Source organism: Solanum pennellii, chromosome 9 (assembly GCF_001406875.1).
Source record: "Solanum pennellii chromosome 9, SPENNV200".
In the NCBI taxonomy this organism is placed as follows: domain Eukaryota; kingdom Viridiplantae; phylum Streptophyta; class Magnoliopsida; order Solanales; family Solanaceae; genus Solanum; species Solanum pennellii.
Genome location: NC_028645.1, coordinates 80,977,536 through 81,003,015, shown reverse-complemented (window position 1 = coordinate 81,003,015; position 25,480 = coordinate 80,977,536). Strand labels below are relative to the sequence as shown.

Below are 25,480 nucleotides of genomic sequence, written 5' to 3'. Positions count from 1 at the left end.
GTTGTCCAGGTGGGATAGCTTAGTGGGTAGATTGTTTTTCTACTTTGGCTTGTTAAGCAATAGAGGACTATTGCTTAACGGTAAGATTGATAACTCTTTCTTACGTTTGGTGTAATCGTGTTTCGCTTTTGCTTTTGAAGATTAGTGAAAACGATTGAAAATCCTGTGAGACAGGTCGTGGTTTTACTCCCTTAAGCAAGGAGGTTTCCACGTAAAATCATTGTGTTGATTTTACTGCATTTAACTTCCTGTTTTACTCATTAGTGTAGTAAGGGACCTGGTCCATTACTGTTAAGTGAAGGCATACATTCTATCAGAATTGTTTCTTCACCTCAGGATCTTGCTCATGAAAATGACGAACGCCTTCTAGTACTTTCTCCATAACACTTGATGGGATTTCATGATTGACAATCTGGAAAAATCCCCAGTTTTCACTAGCATCCTTTATTTCTCGAACTATATCAGCTCGTTGAGCTGCACTTTTTCCCAAACCTTCAAAATCTATGACTGGAATGATCAGCTTAGTAACTGCATCAGAGTCTGATTTCTTTTCAATCACAGGCTGGTTGAGCAAGAACATACGCGGTAACTTGGTGATACCTGCATCCAGAAGTCCCTTTACACCAACCTTCGAATCATCAAAGGCTTGGACTTCACTTCTCCTATCATATTCAGACCTGTCAACTAGCTGAGTTCTAACGTTATTCGAGCCAGCCATTTTACTTTCTCTAAAGGAAACCACAACATTTGACTATGGAAGCAAGATTAGGTATACTTACACATCATATACCTAACTCTTAAATGCCAAACTTATTCTCCTTAAACTAATAAAATGGTTTTGGAACTATCTGATATAAACAAAGTTACGTCGTGTACTGAAGAGGAACTAATACTTATCCACAACTTGCAGAGGACAAGGAGGAAATATAAGAAAAATGAGATTAAAATAGTTTGGTTGTAGACTTCACTTTCAATTGCTCCCACATCTGCTACTTTTTCAACCTCATTTGTTTATTTCAGACGGCTAGTGGAACAGTTATATGCCACTCTTGTTAAAAACTAGATGAGTTCGATCTTTAAAATGATCAATTTGAAAGGTTACAGCCTCCAAATAAACACGTCAAAAAATTGAATCATTCCTTCATAACTATGACTTTATGAAATGATGAATAAACTGTTATTTTAACTATTCTAGTGCAAATGAAATTTGTTTGATAGCCATATCATTGCTAAAGCTAACACATTATATCAAATTATTCTAAGAAATCTCTAAATGTGTAGTATGAACATCGAAAACAACATTTTGTAAGGACCTTCAATTAACAAGCATGCATTAATAGGACCAGAAAAAGTTACTTTATATCTCATTTGATGAAATGACAGCATATGAAATGTGTGTACAACAGGTACGAAATACTTAATCGAACTCACAAGCAGAAAACCATAACCAAGCGGTAAAGCACCGGAAGATGATGAAACATTTCTGCAGATCCTACCACTATTTCTATAGTTTGAAATGTGACGATAAGGAAGTTCCATTGAGCCCTTTGCTGTATAGATATGTGACATACTCTTTTCTGCTTGTTTCCCGGTATACTGGAGGGCTTTCCTCTGATAACAACTCTTCGATTGGACCATATAGTGCTGATCGACTGCCTTCTTGAAAATTCATTATGAAAAGACGAGCCACTGAAATTCTTGGTCCTGCATTTGTTGCCAGCACTCTGTGATGAAAGCTTTTGAACTTACTGTTCGTGATTAGCTACAAAACAAGATGGATACAAATCAATTAATTTGTTAAGTTTGTGACATTACATAAATGCATAAAGCTCATTTTACAATATGAACTTGCCTGCATAAGGTCTCCAATGTTCACAATTAGAGCTCCAGGCAAGAAAGGAACATCAAACCACCGATTTTCATGAAAGACTTGGAGAACACCAACTTGATCCTGTAATAATATAGTCAAGAATCCACCATCTGTGTGACTGCTAAGGCCTAAAGTGAGATCCGGTTCAGGGCATGTCGGATAATAATGGCCAGCGAGAACAAGTCCCTTGGCGCATTCCATGTCTTTCAAATGATTTAGATTGAGTTCTAAGGCCTCAGAGAGTAACTCAAATAGAGTATCGCCTAGTTTCATCACATGTTCCACGTACTTGATCAGGACATCTCTGTAAAGTCAAAATATGTGTTCATTTAATAAACTGATGAGAATTTTACTAATGACGCGTATTAGTTGAAAGACTACTATATCAAATTAGAGCTTTTTGAGATTAGAGCATGAAGATTTAAGCTAATTCAGTACAATCACAAAGCATATCATTATGTTTATGAGCTATAGCTGCCTAAGGAAAGACTGATATTAGTATAATGTTTTATACCTGCAAACCTCAGCCATTTCTCGGGGATTCGGAGGATTAGGAGAAACTACACAGGAAAGGGTGTCCCTCCAATTAGCTGCTCGTGTTTTATGTAGATCGAAATTGCTATTATAGCTGAACTTCCTCGTAACATCACGGGAGTAGCACTCTTTCTTCACTTCAGATTCCTGCTCATGAAAATGACGAACACCTTCTATTACTTTTTCCATGACAATTGATGGGATTTCATGGTGCACAACCTGAAAAAATCCCCACTTTTCACAAGCATCCTTTATTCCTCATACGATATCAGCCCGTTGAGCTGCACCCTTGCCCAAGCCTTCAAAATCTATGACTGGAATGCTAAAATTTGTAACTATCTCGGAGTCCGAGTTCATTTCATCCACATACTGGTTGTGCAAGAATATACGCGGTAGCCTTGTGACACCACCATCCACAAGTCCCTTTACTCCAGTCTTTGAATCATCAAAGGCTTGAACTTCTCTCTCCCTATCATATTCCGAACAATCGTATTGTTGAGTTCTTCCATTATTTAGGCCAATCATGTCTTCCTTTCTTTAGAGGAAAAAAAACACAACTCCTGACTATGCAATGCAAGATTTCTTGTGAAACATACAGATATAACAAGGGTGCTTATTATATTATAAGAGAAGTTAGTATTTTCCTATTAACTTTTCTGCAACCAGATTCGATCGCAATGCAAAGCCAAGAAATTACAGGACAAAGGGAGATATACAAATTATAATTCAAGACTTTTTCTCTTTTGACTTAGTTCACATAATCTTTTGGCACTAATTGGATTTTGTTATATTCTGTCAATTTGTAGCAGAGAAACTAATAGCTACTATCCAATTGCAGAGGACAAGGACGAAATGTAAAAAAAAAGGCGATTAACAAGAAACAGAATCATTCTTCAAATAAAACTAAAGATAAGTAGCTCAAGGAAACGGAGTTTATTCTCTTGAAAAACTTAAGCCAAGTAGCTTATGATATATATTACTATAGAGCATCACAATATAGATTCTCTCATCCTACTTTCCAATGTGTTATTACGTAGCTATGGCTGGATCTTGTAATGCAACAATGCAGAAGTTCCATCTAGACCTTTCTCACGGAAGTAATCAGCATAGTCTTTCACTGTGGTTGCCCGATATTTTGGAGGATTATCATCTGACAACAACTCCTTAATTGGTCCATAAAGCTTGGTAGTAGGCAATGAACCAGTGTAGAAGAAGCAAGCTACTGATATTCTTGGTCCAACTTTATTTGACAATACTCTGTGCTCAACACTTAGGTACTTGTCATTTGATATAAGCTGAAAAAACAAAAACCAGAATACGAATAATTGGTTTTACTAGCAAACAAGATTTTAATTTCACTTTTTTGGAAAAAGTTACAATTTTTTTCGGAATGTGTAAGAGTAACCTGCAGAAGATCTCCAACGTTCACCACAAGAGCACCAGGTGTAGGAGGAACATCAATCCACTGAGTCTCGTGAAGTACTTGTAGTCCTCCTATTTGATCTTGTAGAAGCACTGTGATAAAATCATTGTCAGAATGTTTGTTGGTTCCTATAGTGAGTTCTGGCTGAGGGCATGCTGGATAATAATGTCCCAAAACGCGGAGCCCCTCAGCGCAATCAATATCATTCAGATGAGATGGATTAAGACCTAGACCCTCCGACAATAATTCAAACAAGGATTTTCCCAATGTCATGACATGACTAGAGAACTCCATTAGTATTTCCCTGCAGCAATTACAATAAAATCGATGAAACGTGAAATATCAAGAACTGAAAATAAAAAACATAACATAACATACCTGCATGCTGTTGGCAATTCCTCTGGACTAGGATGATTCGGAGCCATTAAACAGAAAATTGAGTCTCTCCAATTCGTAGCCGGAACAGAAGGGCTATACAAATCAAAATTACTAACATGAACTACTTTTTTGGTATTATCTCGAGTGTAATATTGTTTCTTAATATCAACATCTTGCTCAAAGAATCGTCGTGTTCCTTGCAACATTTCTTCCATGACAGATAATGGAATTCCATGATTAACCACTTGGAAGAAACCCCATGTCTCCGATGCATCTCGAACTCTGTCCACAATCTCTTTATGCTTTATTGGATCTTTATCGATGCCTTTAAGATCTATCACTGGAAAAATGAAATTTTTTTCACAATTTCTTACACATTCCTCTATTTTAGTTGGCTGAACGAATATCCGAGGCACTTCAGTTATTCCAGCATCAACGATTCCTTTGACACCAGCTTTAGTATCATCAAAGGCTTTTAATTCACTCATTCTGTCATAACTTCCCGGAACTCTTGCCTCAAAATCATCAGTGCTAGAGACTTTCATCATTTTTCTCAAAATCCTCGGGCTCGTAACTCTAGAGTTGAGAGGATACTTCAAATCTTACCTCAAAATTGTTAGATTTGATTAAAGAGCCATATGAACAGTCAAGCATAGTTTATTGAAATATAAAAACTAATCTATAGTTTTATAAAAACAAGGAGTCCTCATTTTTATAGTTTACGATTAACATTGTACAATCACATGACAGTCTTTTTTTAGTAGAAACTTGTGTCCTAATTATCATAGTTTAAGACTTAGTCTGCACAATCACATGGACAGTTGAGTATTTTATTTTTTCTGTCAAAGCTCAAAATTGTAAAGAGTTGAGCATGTGCAACCTCGACAGAGGCGAAGCTAGGATTTTAACTTTATGAGCTCCGAATTTTACAATGACGACTTTTTAAAGTGACAATAACTAGGTTCTAAATTATATTTGTATATATTTAATGAATTTATTGATACAAATACACTGTTTGAGCAAAATTGATATGCTAATCAATAAGATTAATGAAATAGCAATCAATTGGAAAGTTTGAAGTACATTATGTTCTCATTTCAAATGATCTAATGTAAGTTTCTCTTCTTTTTTTTTAATTTCTATTCTACATTTAAACGAAAAAGTGATAAAATATAGCTATTTGGTAATAATTGTCATAAGATATACGTGCAACACACATGTTCAGAGTCTAGTTAAATAAGTAGCAAAGGAAAAATGAGGAGAAAAAAAGGTAACGGATAATTGACATGAACACACCAAATTGTTTGTTATGTTACATAAAATGGGATCTTAGGTCATCATATAACGATGGATTACACAATACGATACAACAAAACTTAAGTAACAATACAATTAAACATTGTATTTCAAGTAACAATACGATACAATACAATAGGTAATAACCATCAAACAAGCATCCAAAGTAAAAGTCTCAGTTCTTATCATAAATTGAATTGTTACATTAGGATTAGATCCTGTAATGCGACAATGTAGAAGTTCCATCTAGACCTTTTTTATGGAAGTAGTCACGGTAGTCTTTCACTGTGGTTGCGCGATATTTTGGAGGATTATCTTCCGATAACAATTCAGTAATCGGTCCATAAAGCTTGGAAGATGGCATTGAACCTGTGTAGAAGAAGCATGCCACTGATATTCTTGGTCCAACTTTATTTGCCAATACTCTGTGCTCAACACTTATGTACTTGTCATTTGATATAAGCTGAAAAATAGCAACAAAAAAAATTAAACAAATGCTATCAGTACCTCTTATTGATTGTAGTCGTATATGGTTTAGAAAAACAAAGTATACTAGCCTGCAGAAGATCTCCGATGTTCATGACAAGAGCACCAGGTGTAGGGGGAACATTAACCCATTGATTCTGATGAAGCACTTGAAGTCCTCCGATATGATCTTGTAGAAGCACGGTGATAAAATCATTGTCAGAGTGTTTGTTGGTCCCTATCGCGAGTTCTGGCTGAGGGCATGCTGGATAGTAATGTCCCAAAATACCTAGCCCCTCCGCGCAATCCACATCTTTGAGATGGCAACGATCGAGACCAAGACCTTCTGATAATAATTCAAGTAAGGAGAAGCCTAATTTCATCACATCGTTAGAGCATTGCATTAGTATTTCTCTGCAGTATTTTCAAGTAAGATGATGAAATGTCACATATCGATATTTTGAATAAAAAGAGTATACTCAATCGGCTCAAAAGGGACCAGAATTCTAGTTGAATTATTACTTTGTTCTCCACCAGAGCACACATTAATCATAATCAGTTGCAAGATATAGCGCGTAACCGTAGCAACATAAGTCATGTTTATTGTTGATTTTTGTTACAAATGAAGCTGGTTGGTTTTCTAATTCATCAATGACCAAACACCACAAGTGTTCATTTTCAGAACATTTACGTACCCGCGTGCTGTTGGCAATTGTTGTGGACTTGGAGGATCAGGAGCCATTAAACAGAAAAGTGTGTCTCTCCAATTTGCAGCTGGAACAGAAGGGCTATACAAATCAAAATTGCTTGTATGAATCACTCTTTTTGTAGTATCTCTACTGTAATACTGTTTCTTAACATCGACATCTTGCTCAAAAAACTGCCGTGTTCCTTGCATCATTTCTTCCAAGACGGATGTTGGAATCCCATGATTAACCACTTGGAAGAAAGCCCATGTCTCTGATGCATCTCAAACTTTGTCCACAATCTCCTTATGCTTGATTGGGTCCTCTTCGATGCCTTCAAGGTCTATCACAGGGAAAATGAACTGTGTTTCATTTGTATCCGATAACTCCGGCCTGTTTTTTGGTGGTAGAATGAATATTTGAGGTACTTCAGTGATTCCAGAATCAACAAGTCCTTTGACACCAGCCTTAGTATCATCAAACGGTTTTAATTCACTCATTTGGTCATAATTTTTCTCAACTGTGACCTGAAAATCATTAGTGCTGGAGAGTACCATCTTCTTTGCTAGGATGTTAAGAACAAGAGTTCCTGAGATCAGTTAGTACCTAATGGCCATCATACCATCATATATTTTTATATCAAAAGTCGGAAGGTCCAAAGTAAAAAAGTTGAAAGACGAAAATGCCCATATAATTATCATATATTTTATATCAGATGAGTCTGCTCTATGTGTTTGAACTCACTGTGTCTGTGTCTCAACATGTTCCAGGCACTGTTAACTTTTGGATTTCCATGTGCGTGTAGTCGTCCTTCCATGGTCTATCCAACGGATTTTCATACCATACATTTGAAGTAAAAATAACTGTATCATCCGCATATGTCAAATGGTTCAGTGGTTTACAAGGGTCAGCTAGAACATTTATCCACAATTTAGACGAGATGATTACAAACAGTTCAACAGAGATGACTAGGACTGAGATGCAGACCCTTTGACATGAGTCTGAATTCATAAGAAGGGTACTTTTTAGACAAGAGGAAGGGAGAAAACAACATTTTGTAAGTATGAAATACATCTATCCGTCATAAACCCTCTGCACCACACTATATTATGAGTCTTATCAGTCACGAGTACGATCTTGCAAAGATCATAATAGTTCATGTTTCAACATCTATGAAACTTCAGCTTAAGATATAATAAAAAGTTAAATTCTCGGTAATATTCATCATACATTTAATTGTTTCATTACTAGGATTAGATCTTGAAGTGCAACAGTGCAGAAGTTCCATCTAAACCCTTCTTACGGAAGTAATCATTATAGTCCGTCACTGTGGTTGCACGATATTTCGGAGGATTATCTTCTGATAACAATTCAGCAATTGGTCCATAGAGCTTCGAAGATGGAAATGGACCGGTAGTGAAGAAGCTTGCAACTGATATTCTTGGTCCAACTTTATTTGACAATACTCTGTGTTCAACACTTATGTACTTGTCATTTGAAATGAGCTGTGGAAAAAAATATAAGCACAACTAGTATCAGTACCAAATAAGGCGTTACTTTCATTCTTATTGAGTAAATATAAGACTCGAAAAGAAAAAGAAAACTAGCCTGCAAAAGATCTCCAATATTCACCACAAGAGCAGCAGGTGTAGGAGGAATATCAACCCACTGATTCTGGTGAAGGACTTGGAGTCCTCCGATATGATCTTGTAGAAGCACTGTGATAAAATCATTATCAGAATGTGTATTGGTGCCTATGGTGAGTTCTGGTTGAGGGCATGGTGGATAGTAATGGCCCACAACACCGAGCCCCTTCACGCAATCCATATCTTCGAGATGACAAGGATCAAGACCGAGACCTTCTGACAATAATCCAAGCAAGGAACAGCCCAATTCCATCACATTCTTGGAGTAGTCCATTAGTATTTCCCTGCAGCAATTTTATAAAATTAATGAAACAGCACATCTCGATACTTAAAAAGAGAAATGCTATGCTTGATTGGCTCTTAAGTACCGAACTTCTAGTTAAAACTACATATTCAATTACTAGGTAAACATACCTGCATGGTCTTGGAAATTCTTGTGGACTGGGAGGATTAGGAGCCATTGAAAAGCAAACGGAGTCTCTCCAATTTGCAGCTGGAACAGAAGGGCTATACAAATCAAAATTGCTACTATGAACCACCTTCTTCATGATATCTCGAGTGTAATATTGTTTCTTAACCTCTATATCTTGCTCAAAAAACTCACGTGTTCCTTGCAGCATTCCTTCCAGAACAGATGTTGGAATGCCATGATTTACCACTTGGAAGAAACCCCATGTCTCCGATGCATCTCGAACTTTTCCCATAGTCTCTTTACGCTTTATTGGGTCCTCGTCAATACCTTCAAAGTCTATCACTGGGAAAATGAACTGTTTTTCACTTGTATCCAAGGACTCCGTCCTGTTATTTGGTGGTAGAATGAATATTTGAGGCACTTTAGTGATTCCAGCATCAACGAGTCCTTTGACACCAGCCTTTGTATCATCAAAGGCTTTTAACTCACTCATTTTGTCATAACTTTTCTGAACTGTGGCCTGAAATTCATCGGTGCTAGAGACTACCATCTTCTTTGTTACAATGTTATAAACAATAGAGTTCCTAAGGCTCTTAGAACCTAATACGCCACGCACGATACTATAAATACTACTCTCTATGCAAAGCACTATCTTCCTATCCACAAAAAAGAAGAGGCCGTAAACAAGTAGATCTTCGTGATAAGCTTTAAATTGTTTAAGTCCCTTTCACTGGTCACTGTCTGAACCCACTGTCACTCTTCACCACACACATGTCCCAAAAATAGAAGGTAGACGAGCAGAAAAAAACAAAACATTCATAATTCTCATATAATTGTGTTTAAAACAAAAATTACTCGTGGGAATAATATCCACGACAAATAACAAGAACAAGAGAGTAATAAGGCACCAAGTCCTTTTAACGCGGAAAACATAATACCTGAGTCGAGCAACATAATACCACTATAGTGAGAAATTTAGTATTTTGTAATCTCAAAAGACTACTACGAATTTAGAAGAATTAACCTTCTTTTATTTCACACGCCTTTCTATAACAGTACTCTCCCCTTCTGTTTCCTCACACTGTTATGTGTGAATTACTCCCTCTGTTTGATATTGCTTTTCACTATCTTATCGGTATGTTCTAAAGTGAAAGAACTCCTCGGAGAAAAAATTAAAGCCAGTACATAAAAGAGAAGGACTACATAAATTTTCTATCATATATTGATACAGGTCATGTTTCACCATCTATGAAGCTTCAGCATAAGATACATCAAAAGTTAAAACTCTCAGTTTTCATCATATATTCAATCGTTACACTACTATGATTAGATCTTGTAATGCAACAATGCAGAAGTTCCATCTAGACCTTTTTTACGGTAGTAAGCAGAGTAGTCATTCACTGTGGTTGCACGATATTTTGGAGGATTATCTTTGGACAACAACTCAGTAATCGGTCCATAAAGATTGGAAGATGGCACTGGACCTGTACCAAAGAAGCATGCAACTGATATTCTTGAACTTAGTTTATTTGTCAATACTCTGTGTTCAACACTTATGTACTTGTGATTTGATATGAGCTGAAACAAAAGCAGCAACAATTAGCACAACGTAACTAGTAATCTTTACCAAATAATAATTATACTCATACATATCGAGTAGGTATAATATTCAAAAAGGCAAACAATATTAGCCTGTAGAAGATCTCCAATGTTCACGACAATAGTACCAGGCGTAGGAGGAACATCAACCCAGTGATTCTGGTGAAGCACTTGAAGCCCTCCGATATGATCTTGTAGAAGCACGGTGATAAAACTATTGTCAGAATGCTTACTGGTGCCCATGGTGAGTTCTGGCTGAGGACATTCTGGATAGTAATGGCCCAAAACAGCGAGCCCCTCAGCACAACCGATATCATTGAGATGAGATGTATTGAGACCTAGACCCTCAGACAATAATTCAAACATGGATTTTCCCAATTTCATGATATGATCAGAGAACTCCATTAGTGTTTCGCTGCAGAAATTTCAGTAAACTCGTGAAACAGTGGTTATCATAAACTAACCGAAAATCCAGTTTTCTTATTTTTCCTAACAATATCCACCAAAATTATTGTAAAGATATGACATTTGGATATAACTACCGATATAAGCATAGTTTATTCTTGATCTTTGTCATAACATAATACATATTTAGTTATTAGGTAACAAAATGAAGTTGGTTATTTTTCTAATTAATGTTTAGAACATACCTGCATGCTGTTGGAACTTCTTCTGGACTAGGAGGATTAGGAGCCATTAAACAGAAAAGTGTGTCTCTCCAATTTGCAGCTGGAACAGAAGGGCTATACAAATCAAAATTGCAAGAATAAACCACCTTTTTCGTAATATCTCGAGTGTAATACTGATTCTTAACCTCAATATCTTGCTCAAAAAACTCACGTGTTCCTTGCAGCATTCCTTCCAGAACAGATGTTGGAATGCCATGATTAACCACTTGGAAGAAACCCCATGTCTCTGACGCATCTCGAACTTTGTCCACAATCTTTTTATGTTTGATTGGATCCTTAGCAATGCCTTCAAGGTCTATCACTGGAAAAATGAACTGTGTTTCACGTGTATCCGAGGACTCCGGTCTGTGTTTTGGTGGTAGCATGAATATTCGAGGCACCTTAGTTATTCCAGCATCAACAAGCCCTTTGATACCTGCCTTTGTATCATCAAAGGCTTTTAACTCACTCATTTTGTCATAACTTCTCTGAATTGTGGTCTGAAAATCATCGGTGCTAGAGATTTCCATCTTCTTTGCTAGAGTATTATAAACAAGTAGAATACCTGAGGTTCTTAGAATCGCATAGGCTGCACGGGATACTAAAAGTACTACTCACTATGAAAAACATATATAATCTTCACCATCCGGCATAAATAGAGGATGTCGACTAGGAAATAGTCATGATAAACTTTATAGGGCTATTAATTTTTACAGCAAAATGATTAGAGTTTATCTATCAAAGAGCTACTAACTTAAGACTCCTGGATACTTGTAATTTTGACCACAAAACAGACAAGTAAAATTACTTTTTAGTCCCTTATGAGGATATTAGAAGATATAGTGGTAGCTTATGTAAGGTAGACAAGCCAAAGAAAACAACCTGTGGTCATGGAACTAGTTCCCATTGATAGTTACTACTACATTAACTGTCCCGATATCTGCTCATTTCTTCTCAAAACAATCACTAAACTCTTTAGCGACTCTCTGTCAACAGAAGTAAAAATAAAGATATCATCAACATATGCCAAATTAAATGGTTAATCCGCGTAACAATCAGTTCAACAGAAATAACTAGGATTGAGATGCAGACTCTTTGACACGAGTCTGAATTCATTGTATTAGAATGGTAATTTTTAGACAAAAGGAAGGAAGGACATATCATTTTGTAAGTATGAAATACATCGATCAGTCCTAAACTCCGGAATTTCAAACTAGTTTTTGCTACTCTTTACAAGTAGTCCCGCCACACTATATTAAGAGGAAAGAAAAACTACAGAGTTGAGAAAAGAAATGAATTATGACCGATGCTACAAGTGGTAATTGACTATCATTTATTTGCTGGTAAGAATAGAAACTATAACAAAGATCACGAGGACAATCTTGCAAAGATCATAACAGTTAATGTTTCAACACCTTAATTCTGTTTAAGTTCGCCCTGTGAACACCCCAATGCTGAGAAATGCACCTCCTTAAAGGTGTCTAAATGTGCATTTTCAAAGTTAAGGTATTTGATCGCGAGATGCAGTGCAAGTTGTACTGTCTAGATAATCACAATGATAATTGAGGTGTTCATCTGCTAGTGGAGGTCAAGTTAAACTGTATATGTATTATTACTTTCAACATCTATGAAGCTTCAGCGACGTACACACCAAAAGTTATATTGTGTTACAGAATCACTACATATGTGTATATGATTGTATATACGATAGAATAGCTGGTTCATAGAGATTGCATAGTCTCCTTGTGAATTTATATTATTGTTTTCTTTTATTCTTCATGCCTTATAAGTTACGGTTACTATGTTAGATCTTGAAATGCAACAGTACAGAAGTTCCATCTAAACCCTTTTGACGGAAGTAATCACCATAGTCTTTCACTGTGGTGGCATGATATTTCGGAGGATTATCTTCTGACAACAAATCAGCAATTGGCTCATAAAGCTTGGAAGATGGTAATGGACCTGTACTGAAGAAACATGCAACTGATATTCTTGGTCCAACTTTATTTGACAATACTCTGTGCTCAACACTTACGTAATTGTCATTTGAAATGAGCTGGAAAAGAGAAGGCAACAATAATAAGCACAACTAGCTTCGGTACCAAATAAGGTGTTATGTTCATTCTTATCAAGGTGATGTAAGATTTGAAAGAAAAGGAATACTAACCTGCAGAAGATCTCCAATGTTCAAGACAAGAGCACCAGGTGTAGAAGGAACATCAACCCACTGATTCTGGTGAAGCACTTGGAGTCCTCCGATATGATCTTGTAGAAGCACTGTGATAAAATCATTATCAGAATGTGTATTGGTGCCTATGGTGAGTTCTGGTTGAGGGCATGCTGGATAATAATGGCCCAAAAGGCGGAGCCCCTCAGCGCAATCAATATCATTCAGATGAGATGGATTAAGACCTAGACCCTCCGACAATAATTCAAACAAGGATTTTCCCAACTTCATGGCATGATTCGAGTAGTCCATTAGTATTTCCCTGCAGCAATTTCATAGTTAAATTTTCTAATTTTCCCGAACACAATCCTTTAAAACTTATGTTAGTTCGAAGCTGAGTTAAGATGATAGCTCGAACTTGATATGAAGTTTTGATGATTTAACAAACTTATCTATCTAACATGGATTTGATCCTTGTTATTGGAACTGCTGACACTAAGATGAATGATAAACTCAGTGTGAGGTATATTTGTGTGCTATCATAAAAAAGGGGGAAAATGTTATATTCTAGGTGTTTTGATGATCCTCACAAATGCGGGGACCTGGTTCCTGGCAGAGTGCTCTCGTCCAGATACAAATGGGTACAGTCATAAAAGCTGTCATGTCAGGTGGTAGGTGAAAAGTGCAGTATCCTACACCAATAAGAAGAGCGGACGAGATTGTATGTTTCGATATCTCACAAATGCAGGGACCTGGTACCAGGCAGAGTTTCCTCCATCAGATACATAATTGGTTACAGCTGTAAAGCCGTCACGTCAGAGGTTGGTAAGGTGTCAGTGTACTACACCAATCAGAATGGAGGAGGGTGTTTGTCCAATGGATAATAACTCTTTATGTTTGATACTTTTAGCATGACAAACACCATATTATATTCATTCATCCAAAGAAGGAAGTCAGTCAGCAAGCCTTTTCAAGAACTCATATAAAAGTTTGCTAGGGACCTGGTTCCCGCAAGCAAGGGACCTGGTACCCGCAAGACTGCGACGTGAAAAGGACGAAAAGACAGCTGTCAGAAAAGCTGTCATCTCTGATGCGGTAGGTGCACAGCTTTTCCAACAGCAGGCCTTCAGCCAATGGGATGACTTCAACGAATTTGTGGGAATTTATATTATCTCTTTCCAACAAACACAAATTCAAGACTTGGCAAATTAAACTTGGATTTTCTCTGAAAATTCACAAGCTTGAACAGAAGGCCATCTTCAAGGAAGAACATTGCTCAACTCAACAGAAGGACCTGATAGAGTAAAGAAGAATCTTTGTTGTATTTAGAGCTTTGTGTCTATGTACTTACATTGTAAATCTGTTCCTAATCTATAAAGGATTCAGATATTTGTTTTGGGTTTGTAAAAGTCTAAATCAGTTAAGGCTAACTGATTTAGTGGGCAACATTGGTTTGTTGCTTAGTCAAATTCTAAGTCATCTAGAGTTAGGTGGTTTAGTGGGCGGTGTTGTATCCGCTTAGGCTCTTCAAGTAATAGGTAAATTACTTGATCGTGAGATTAATAACTTTTTCTCACATTGATTGTAACCAGGTTTCACTTTTGCTTGAGAAGATTAGTGAAGACGGTTGTAAATCCTGTGCAACAGGTCGTGGTTTTACTCCCTTGAGCAAGGAGGTTTCCACGTAAACTGATTGTGTTGTGTTCTTTATATTGTTTAATCTTCCGCACTGTTCTTGCTGTGTCAAGGGACCTGGTCCGTTGACTAGTAGTGGTCGCACATATTCTAACAACTTACATCAAGCATAAATTGATTATAAGTAAAGAAATAACGAGCCAAAATTTCCTTGGTTAATTCTTGATTTTTATCACAACATAATACATATTAAATTACCTGCATGGTTTTGGAAATTCTTGTGGACTGGGAGGATTAGGAGCCATTGAAAAGAAAACGGAGTCTCTCCAATTTGCAGCTGGGACAGAAGGGCTATACAAATCAAAATTGCTACTGTGAACCACCTTCTTCGTCATATCTCAAGTGTAATACTGTTTCTTAACCTCGATATCTTGCTCAAAAAACTCACGTGTTCCTTGCAGCATTCCTTCCAGGACAGATTTTGGAATGCCATGATTTACCACTTGGAAGAAACCCCATGTCTCCGATGCATTTCTAACTTTTTCCACAATCTCTTTATGCTTGATTGGGTCCTCGTTGATTCCTTCAAGATCTATCACTGAAAAACTGAACTGTATATTTGAGGATTCCGGTCTGCTTTTTGGTGGTAGAATGAATATTTGAGGTACCTTAGAGATTCCAGCATCAACAAGCCCTTTAACACCTGCCTTAGTATCATCAAAGGCTTTTAACTCACTCATTTTGTCATAACTTTTCTGAATTGTGGCCTGATAATCATCGGTTCTAGAGATTGCCATCTTCTTTGCTAGAGTGTTAAACAAGTAGGATTCCCGAGGTTCTTAGGATCTTATAGGAAGCATGGACTAGAGTTTAATTAATTTTTACTGCAAAAATATCTAAAAGGTGAAAGATTTCTCAACCTTAGGACCACAAGTCTCTTCGTAGCACATAGTAGTTAGAGTTGATTTGTCAAAGAGCTATTAACATAGACTATTGTATGAGTCACTTTTATAACGAGGGGTATATTCCCTAAATTAAATAGTAAGCTTCTCTTTTCTGGGACTCAAGAGAAATAGAAATGAGAAGTCAAAAAGATAAATGGCCAGGGTTCTTTCAAACCCACCCCCCCCACCCCCCTGCACCGCTTTGGGCTTAGAAAAGTTAGTTTTAACCCGCCCCACCCCCACATATATCGAAACCCTCCCTGCACCGCCTATTTTAAGCCTGCCCTATTTGCTCCCGCCCTGCCCCTTGCCATCCCTACCCTTATGGGGATATTAGAAGATATAGCGATAGCTTATGTAAGGTAGATAAGCCAAAGAAAAAAAGTCATCACTCTAAGCTAATTGTGGTCATGGAACTAGTTCCCATTGATAGTATGCACAACACGTTAACGACTACGAATAACCAAAATATTTAAGAAGATAGGCTATAGCACATGTGATTAAATGAGTTTGTTTTCTCAATACATTGAATGTGAAATTAAAGTCATCCTTTGCACTTTTATCGGTTATCGCCATGCCTAACACTGAATTCAATCTCGAAAGAAATAGATGGAATCCAATATCAGGCGATCATCAAAGCCTGATGTGATTCCACTTGCTACAGAATATCTTATTAGCTAATTGTACATCACATGTTCAGTTTACAGCTTTGATATGACTTACACGAAATAACTTAAGTTTTAGGACGGGATCTTGTAATCCAGCAGTGTAGAAGTTCCATCGAAGCCTTTCTTGCGGAAATAGTCTGTATATTCCTTCACTGTGGTTGCACGATACTTTGGAGGATTACATTCTGATAACAATTCCTTAATTGGTCCATAAATCCTTGGAGAGGGGAATGCGCCAGTGCTGAAGAAACACGGCACTGATATTCTTGGACCTACTTTGTTCGACAATACTCTATGCTCAACACTTATATACTTGTCATTCGATATGAGCTGAAATCAGACAAAGTTAAAGCAAAATTTGGTCTCAGTACCTAAAACACACTATACGAATCAGTCTAATTAAGAATGTGAGTTCAATTGTGTGACCGTTGAGGTTTTACATGATATGATCGCACAGTTCAACATCTCACCACCACCAATTACAAAACAAAAAAAGAATTTTCACGTGATTGGACTAATCGGGATTGCACATGAAAGGATATGTTGAAGACATAGTTAAGTAAGTAAAAGTACAACTCTTTTTCACAGCTTAAGTTTTTAGGAAACGAACGCTAACCTGTAACAGATCTCCAATATTCACGACTAGAGCACCACGTGTAGGAGGAACATCAATCCACTGATTTTGGTGACGGACTTGGAGACCTCCTATATCATCTTGAAGAAGCACGGTAATGAAAACACAGTCCGAATGCTGTCTGGTGCCTATGGTGAGTTCCGGCTGAGGACATGCTGGATAGTAATGTTGGGCAATAGATAGCCCTTCAGCACAGTTCATATCTTTAAGATGACAAGGATTGAGACCGAGACCCTCGGACAATAACTCGAATAATGAGCAGCCTAATTTCATCATCTTCTTAGAGAATTCAATCAAAATCTCCCTGCAGAATGCAAATTAGTCTGCTCAATTGGCTAGACGAGTTGAGGTGTCTAGATACTCAAAGTTGAAGTGTTTACTTATCGGCCAAATTTGAGTGTTTTTGTGAAAATAATGTGTTGTTTCAAGTGCGAGTTAGAACATACCTACATGCTGTGGGAAATTCCTCTGAACTAGGAGGATTAGGACACATAAAACAGTAAAGTGAGTCTCTCCAGCTTGCTGCTGGAACAGAGGGGCTAAACAAATCAAAATTGCTAACATGTGCTACTTTCTTCGTAGTATCTCGAGTGTAATATTGTTTCTTTATCTCCACATCTTGCTCGAAAAATCTTCGTGCTCCTTGCAACATTTCTTCAAGGACAGGTAATGGAATGTCATGATTGACTACTTGAAAAAATCCCCATTTCTCTGATGCATCTCGAACTTTGTCAACTATATCTTTATGCCTTATTGGATGATCAATGCCTTCAAGATCTATTACTGGAAAAACAAACTCCTCCTCAGTATAGCCTGGGGAGTTATGTATGCTTTCTCGTGGATGAACGAATATTCGAGGCACTTCAGTACTATTGCCAGCATCAACAAGTCCTTTAACACCAGCTTTTGTGTCATCAAAGGCTTTTAATTCACTATGTTTATCATAATTTGGTTGTAATGTAGCCTGAAATTCTTCATTCATGGAGAAAACCATCTTTTCTTCTACTTTTTCATTACTATTGTAAATACAAAGTTACTTCACTTGTGAGATTATAAGAATGGACAAATTTGAATGGCAAATGGCGAAGTCAAGATTTTCACTAAAATAACGAGATTCGAATATGAAAAAATAAATACAAAAAAAATTCAACTAATATTGTATATACATTACTCTCGACCCTATCTGGCTCCGCCTTATCTTGGGAGAATTATGTCCACTCTTTTGGAAAGATAAAGGACACATCATATAGCTGGAAAACACCTCAATAAAGCTAAGATAAGTTTATAAATTAAAAAAATATAAGAATGTACATCTATAAATTTATTTTTTTTTAAAAAAAAAAGGGACCAATACTCTTTTTTGTGTGTGTCTTTAGCTCCAATTATTGAGATGTGGAATAAGAAATTAATTGGTTCTTCTAAAAATAAAGAAGCCTCTTAGTTCTTTATGCTAGCTTAGATGTTTTTGAAATAATATATTTTTTGTGTTATGTAACAAATTAAGGTTTGTATTGATTATAAAAGAACTTAAAAAAAAGGAAATTAGAAAAGGGAGATTTTAGACTGCTATTACAAAATAGCTATTTAAAAGAAAATAACATAACCCCTAGCATAACCGTAATGAGATAGTTCATGTTCAATATATAGGCATCTTTAGTGCACATGTTTATTCTTTTAATCCGGGTGTTCCAAAGATAATTTGACAGTATATCAATTGGATCGTGTATTGTGGCTAGATTCGTAACAGTTATTTATTGAATAGTAAAAAAATAAAATAAAGAGCACACTTATTATTTAAGAAAATATATTCCTAAACACGCCCTAAAAGGTAAGCAAATACCACATATAGTTCTCTTTTCGTTTAAATTTATATGCTATCGTTTGACTTAACACAAAATTTAAGAAAGAAAGAAAAGCTTTTAAAAAGTTTGATTTAAAATAAACCTTAGAGGTTTGTATAGTATAAATTATCTCATGAAGATGAGAAAGAAAATTTAAAGTTCAATTATTTCTAACAAAACAAAGATGACATTTTTTCAGATAAATTAAAAAGAAAATATGTCATGATAATAAGACATACGGAGCATTATTCTGTGTTTTGATTGTATTCGTTTATTTATTTTTTATAAAAAGTTAGGTGTTTGGACAAGGGAAAAAATAGGAAACAAGTAGACATTTTCCACAAAACTTTTGCATTGAGAGAATGAGAAGATTTTGTAAATATCATTTCTTCCTGATGTGTTTTTTGTTTTAGCCTAATCTTTTATACTTACCTAAAAGGGGTTTGTAGCTAAATTACTATTGATTAATTTGTGTTGTTATGTTGTATGTTGTGTTTTGAGCATTTTTCTGAATTTTATGTTATAAATCACACATTAAAATATTTATTTTTTTGTGTCTGTGATTTTTTTTAAAAAATCGAACAAAATATGAAATACACGTGTTTGAGAATCAATGTGTGTGATTTCTTATTCGGTATTCGATACTTTTATTAGAGCTTAACTATTCCGAATTTGCTCAGTGTAGGCCGTACGGTCCCATTTTGGGGGAAAGCGTTCCCTAAAGAATTTCTCTATACTCATGGCTGGTTGAACACGAGACCTCGAATTAAGGGAGGAACAACTTCATCCACTAAACTATATCTTTTTGTGGTCCTTCTATATATATTTCCTCTTTCTTTCTTTGATTTGATAATAAAATTTGTGCGCAACTTATTTCATAAAAAGAAAGGTTAATTAATTCAATTCCCTATTTTTTGTTTTACTTTGATTTTCTCTTCTAAGCCCCTATTGTTGGAAAATATAATATCAAAAATAATAATACGAGAATTAAGATAAATAATTCAATTTTAAATATATATGAATATTTAAAATATTAATTATATTTTAATCTATAAAAAAATACACATGTAGGTTTTTATAAAAATGACAGGTGAGTGAACTCAATCTATTTACCACATCATTCTTTAGTGGTGCATTTAATTCACTTTAAAATTATAAAAGGATATTTAAGCGCTCGTGTGATTTAAATATTAAAATAAGTTATTCGATTAAATTTAAGGAGGCTTTTATGTTATTTTCTCTAAAAGAAATATAGTTGTCAAGAGTCATCTTTTTTGGAGAAATTGCAACAATGAAGCATTTGGCAGTGTATGTTATTCTTTTACACCCTCTTTATCACTTGTCCAAGTATTTATGTTTAATATTAATATTTATTTATCATCCTAGTAATATTTATCTAATTTTTAGGATTATTATTTTGCTAAATAAAAAGTTGAGTACTATATTAATATATTGTGAAATTTTAATTGTTACTCAACAATTTTTTTGGTTGTCATGGCCAAACGTCCAGTACATCGATATGAAAAATTCAAAATGACGAATATAGATTATGTTGAGATGATTGAAATTCCTCCGTCCTTAATCAGACGTCATTTCAGATTTTAAAAAAGAGAATAAACTTAGGAGAGAAAAGTATTTTATACTAGCAATCTTGATTTGTATAAACCTTGTGTTCCAGCTGCAAGTTGGAGACACAATTTTCTGTTTCATGACTCCGAATCCTCCCAGTTCACAAGAATTTTACAACTCCATGCGGATAAATATTTTCATTTCTTAGTAGTTTAGTTGGTTGACTATTTAAAAACGGAGATAGATCCATGATAGCCAATTAAACATGCTCTGTTTTACTCTTTTTTTATAAAAATATGTCATGTTTCAGGAGTAACAACAGAATATGCTTAATTGCTCTCATGGATCCGATCTTTTTCACTTTCAGATAGTCAATCAACTGAGGTCTGAGCTACTAAGATTTCTCCGAACAGTATACTCCAGAAGTCATATTAAGCATAAATAAATCATGTGTCATGTTTATTTATTATCCATTAAAAAGAAGTTCTTGCATTACAATCCGCACATAACTAGAATGTGAACCAAACGAACCCTAACGTTTAGATTTTGTAGTGAGATAGATTTGAAGTTCCATCAAGTCCTTTCTGGCTGAAATGATCATATAAGTCCTTCAATGTCGTTGCACGATACTTTGGAGGATTGTTCTCTGATAGTAACTCCTCAATTGGTCCATAGAGTTTGGAAGATGGCAATGGCCCTGAGCTAAAAAAGCTTGCTATTGATATTCTTGGACCTATTTTGTTTGACAATGCTCTATGATCTACACTTTTGTACTTGTCATTTGATATGAGCTGAAAAAATACAAAATTCACACAAATATAATAAAAGTTGATTATGACCCTATTTATACTCATTTTTCACCTAGTGATTATAGATTCTGAATGCGATTGGTTAACAAGTAAGAATAAGAAAAAATACTTTTTTATACATACAAGTGATACTATCATACTCCTTCTTTCGCCTACTGGCTCTCGATCCTGAATTCGACTAGCTAGGAAGTAAGAATAAGAAAAAGACTGGTCTTATACATACATGTGATACTATCATATTCCTTCTTCACCTACTGACTCTAGATCCTGAATTCGACTAGCTAGGAAGTAAGAATAAGAAAAAAGACTTGTCTTATACATATATACGATACTATCATACTCCTTCACCTACTGACTCTTGATCCTGAATTCGACTAGCTAGGAAGTTAGAATAAGAAAAAGACTTGTTTATAAATACATGTGATACTATATATATATCATACTCGTTCATCACAAATGTACTAACTCTAGATCCTGAATTCGACTAGCTAGGAAGTAAGAATAAGAAAAAGACTTGTCTTATAAATACATGTGATACTATATATCATACTCGTTCATCACATATGTACTGACTCTAGATCCTGAATCCAAATGATTATTAAGAAGTAAGAGACTTGCCTGGAGAACGTCTCCGATATTGATAACTAAAGCTCCAGTTGTAGGAGGAACATCAACCCAATGATTGTGATGAAGAACTTGGAGACCTCCAATATCATCTTGTAGAAGGATTGTGAAGAAATCATTGTCTGTATGTTTGCTAAGACCTATGGTTAAATCTGGCTGTGGACATGATGGATAGTAATTGCACAAAATGCTAAGACCCTCTGAACATTCCATTTCTTTGAGATGACTTGTTTTTAGACCAAGAGACTCTGAGAGTAACTCAAGCAGAGTGCATCCCATTTTCATTACATGGTGTGAGTACTCCATTACTATTTCCCTTCAAGAATGTAAGTAATAAAGTTTATAAAAATAATAAGTTTTGAAAAGAAAGGTATACAATATGCATCATTTCTTATTAGTTTAGTTATTCCATGTGTATTTTAGTTTAGGCATAAGACATAAATATGACCCTTAACTTGGCGTCAGTTGACAATTCTGACTCTTAACTTTGGATGTGCACAAGTAGACACTTAAACTTGTATAAAATTGAACAAGTAAACACTCGTGTCTTACATGGCATAATACACGAAGGACACAAAATTTTCATGTAGGGTGCCATGTAGGACGAATGTGTCAATTTGTTCAATTTTATACAAGTTTGAGTGTCTACTTGTGTACATATAAAATTAAGGGTCATAGTTGTCAACTGACACCAAGTTAAAGATAATGTTTATATGTACTATGTCTTTATTTAATATGATATAGTATCTGACTGAAAATAGAGTTTAAGATATAAATTGATTTTCATTGGAGTACGAGGGTCAACCAACTTAACTTTCATTGTGAATTCAGACAAATTCTTGAATTTTTCTAAAATTAGATTTACATATTTGAAAATCATGCTTACAAAAAGTACTAACTCACAATAGTTAATAATTCAAAATAATCTAGATATAAAATATGGTTAATGAAGAAACTTTTTGACTTTTCAAAGAGTAACATATAATAATATCACATAAAATGAAATGGACGGCGCATATTATTGATAGACGTGAAAGAAAATACTAAAGCAATAATTGAAAATTTAGGTCAATAACCAACACATCACCATCGAATGGTATCAAACATTTTAAAACATCTCAAAATGAAAAGAGTGTCATATAAAATGAAGACAGAGTAATTTTCTGAAAATACATACCTGCAAGCCTCAGGCAATTCCTCAGGGTTAAAAGGCTCAGGACCCATAGTAGAATAAAGTGAGTCTCTCCAATTTACTGCTAAAGCCTTAGGGTTATACAAATCAAAATTGCTATTATACACCACTCTCCGTGTATAATCGCGATGATAATATTTCTTCTTAACGTCAATATCTTGCTCAAAGAAACCTCGTGCTCCTCGTAGCATTTCATCCAGGACTGACATCGGAATACCATGATTGATCACTTGGAAGAATCCCCATGTCTCTGAAGCATCACCAACTTTTTTAACAATCTCTTTGTGCTTGATAGGATCTTTATTGATGTTTTCGAGATCTATTATTGGAAAAACAAAACGTGTTTCCTCCAGGCTCCGAGCCTGAAACCTCTGGATGGATGAATATCCGAGGTACTTGAGTAATTCCAGCATCAACAAGGCCTTTAACACCGGCTTTCGTGTCATCAAAGGCTTTTAGTTCTATATTTTTATCATAGTTTGATGAGGACGTGTCTTGAATTTGTTGTACCATTTTGTACAGTGACGGAATCAAAAGTTTCACTGAGGAAATTAAATTCAAATCTCTTTTGAACAAAAAAATCCTATATATATTTGATGCAAGTTTTATAAAAGGTTAGATAGATGATAAGAATAAGATTCATTTCAAACATATTAATTAATAGCCACTTGTTTGGCAAAAAAATTGACTTTAAGCAGCAAATATTTCAGTTAAATCCTAGTGGACTAGTGGTGCAATGAGTTTATATTATTTAAAATTTTAAATGGTGTATTTCACGTGTATGAGCAATAATTTATAAAGTCTGTTGCTTACCACGTATATTGCTATTTAATGTTTAAAATAATATCATAGAAAATATCACGATAAGAATGAAGTATTGGAAATACTTTTTGACTAGACATAAATTAGTAATTTTATTTTTGACCAGCTGATAGTCTTGAAAACACTTTTTTTATTTAACTAACTAAATTTAGAAACACTCCTGATTTGTCACATGACATACAAGTGGTCTCAAACTCTCGTAGAAGCACGAGTTCCTTAATAAAAGGTCGAGAGAATTGTTGAAAACACTACTAAGCTTGGCGAGGATTAGGAGTCCTTTACTCCGACAGCATCTAGGGCTCCTCAAACAATGTGATATCATTTTATTCATATTGCAAGATCGGAGGTGTATTTAAATTTAGTTAATCAAGTAAATGGGTGTTCTTAAGGCTATTAATAGTTCGATGATGGAACTAATAATTCACACCATATTTAAGCGTATTTTCACTACTTTTCTCTAATAATAATGTCACATATAATGTTTATTCAGCTTTATACAAATTTAATTGTTAATTTGTGTACATACAAAGTCGGAGAACATAAATGTTAGCTAAAGTTATGTTAAAAAAAATTGTTTATGTATTTAACTTTTATTTTTCTGAAATTCAAGATAAACCGTATTTTTTGGTTGGATGATGGTACACTGGAATCAGAAATGGAAGAACTTTTCATAATAATTAACATGTTATTTATTTGTTATGAACGAATATAGCGATATACAATAATATAATTGATGAAATTTAAATTGAAGTTCGAAAAGGGTCGTATACATGCAATTATAGTCTTATGCTATAAAAATAAAGAAATTGTTTTCTATATGTCATGGACAAAACAAACATGAAAATATGTATTTTTTTATAATCTGACAATATCTTTTCAACAATGTTCAATTTTTAAAAAATATTTATTAAATAATAATAATAATAATAATAATAATAGCAGTAATTTTAATTAAATAGCACTTATTTTGAGATGGCGAAAATAAGTTAAATGTGTTGGGAAAGACAAGGCACTAACAAAGAATGTCTGACAGGATAACAGCGGAAGAATACCCAAGTCTATACTTTCCCTTTTCGATTTGAACCAAGAGAAGACAAACAACCACAAGCAATATGATAGTAAGGCAGCAAGTAATTCAACCAAACAAATATAACAAAGCAATAATAAACCAATCACACAAGACACCAAGATTTACGTGGAAAACCCTTCGATGTGAAGAGTAAAAAACCACGGGACCAAAAGCTCCACTATAATCACCAAGAGGTACAATATTGTTCTCCAAAATTGGCCACAAAACAAGTTCCAAACAACGAGCAACAACAAAATAAGATTGCACCAAATCTAGAGAATTAAAGGAGCAAAATCACCAGTTTCGCAGCTACTGTTCACGACAGCAAAACTGAAGCTGCAGGCCACCAAATCCAACTCTGTCAGTTCCTAATCAAAGATTGAGATGAAGATGATATGCTGTCCAAAAATCAGCTCAATCGGACAAGAAACGAAGCGGGAATCGCAATTTGAAGTTGGCTGTTATGGCTGAATTTTGACTGCGAAAACTGCTCTCTTTCTCTCTTTTTGGCTGCTGAAAAAACTCTCTG

At 35.2% G+C, this 25,480-nt stretch overlaps 5 protein-coding genes and 4 pseudogenes across 6 annotated transcripts; all 9 read right to left on the bottom strand.

The window, feature by feature from the left end:
• Nucleotides 1-313: 313 nt before the first annotated feature.
• On the bottom strand, nt 314-718 carry LOC114073843 (1-aminocyclopropane-1-carboxylate oxidase homolog 6-like). The gene has a single exon (XM_027912006.1). The coding sequence runs from the start codon at nt 716-718 to the stop codon at nt 314-316; it is 405 nt and encodes a 134-aa protein (XP_027767807.1).
• Nucleotides 719-1,504: 786 nt separating this feature from the next.
• Nucleotides 1,505-2,929, bottom strand: LOC107030467 (annotated as a pseudogene).
• Nucleotides 2,930-3,441: 512 nt separating this feature from the next.
• LOC107031021 (1-aminocyclopropane-1-carboxylate oxidase homolog) lies at nt 3,442-4,817 on the bottom strand. The gene is made up of 3 exons (XM_027911741.1): nt 4,197-4,817; nt 3,810-4,131; nt 3,442-3,699 (listed from the first exon to the last, which is right to left on the bottom strand). The coding sequence occupies exons 1-3, from the start codon at nt 4,751-4,753 to the stop codon at nt 3,442-3,444; spliced, it is 1,137 nt and encodes a 378-aa protein (XP_027767542.1). The 5' UTR covers nt 4,754-4,817.
• Nucleotides 4,818-5,492: 675 nt separating this feature from the next.
• Nucleotides 5,493-7,395, bottom strand: LOC107031019 (annotated as a pseudogene).
• A 294-nt stretch (nt 7,396-7,689) lies between these two features.
• LOC107031016 (1-aminocyclopropane-1-carboxylate oxidase homolog) lies at nt 7,690-9,740 on the bottom strand. The gene is made up of 3 exons (XM_015232211.2): nt 8,713-9,740; nt 8,261-8,582; nt 7,690-8,157 (listed from the first exon to the last, which is right to left on the bottom strand). The coding sequence occupies exons 1-3, from the start codon at nt 9,258-9,260 to the stop codon at nt 7,906-7,908; spliced, it is 1,122 nt and encodes a 373-aa protein (XP_015087697.1). The 5' UTR covers nt 9,261-9,740; the 3' UTR covers nt 7,690-7,905.
• Nucleotides 9,741-9,910: 170 nt separating this feature from the next.
• Nucleotides 9,911-13,029, bottom strand: LOC107031020 (1-aminocyclopropane-1-carboxylate oxidase homolog). 2 transcript variants are annotated; one of them, XM_027911739.1, is made up of 4 exons: nt 12,940-13,029; nt 10,960-11,963; nt 10,403-10,724; nt 9,911-10,288 (listed from the first exon to the last, which is right to left on the bottom strand). In XM_027911739.1, exons 2-4 carry the CDS (start codon nt 11,505-11,507, stop codon nt 10,037-10,039), a joined length of 1,122 nt encoding a protein of 373 aa, XP_027767540.1. In that variant the 5' UTR covers nt 11,508-11,963; nt 12,940-13,029; the 3' UTR covers nt 9,911-10,036. The 2 variants fall into 2 exon arrangements, with proteins under 2 accessions (XP_027767540.1, XP_027767541.1); XM_027911740.1 differs by lacking the exon at nt 12,940-13,029 and having other exon boundaries at nt 10,960-11,038; nt 11,150-12,414.
• On the bottom strand, nt 12,560-15,892 carry LOC107031017 (annotated as a pseudogene).
• Nucleotides 15,893-16,194: 302 nt separating this feature from the next.
• On the bottom strand, nt 16,195-18,252 carry LOC107031015 (1-aminocyclopropane-1-carboxylate oxidase homolog). The gene is made up of 3 exons (XM_015232210.1): nt 17,472-18,252; nt 17,008-17,329; nt 16,195-16,721 (listed from the first exon to the last, which is right to left on the bottom strand). The coding sequence occupies exons 1-3, from the start codon at nt 18,017-18,019 to the stop codon at nt 16,464-16,466; spliced, it is 1,128 nt and encodes a 375-aa protein (XP_015087696.1). The 5' UTR covers nt 18,020-18,252; the 3' UTR covers nt 16,195-16,463.
• Nucleotides 18,253-20,861: 2,609 nt separating this feature from the next.
• LOC107029851 lies at nt 20,862-23,701 on the bottom strand (annotated as a pseudogene).
• Nucleotides 23,702-25,480: the final 1,779 nt, after the last annotated feature.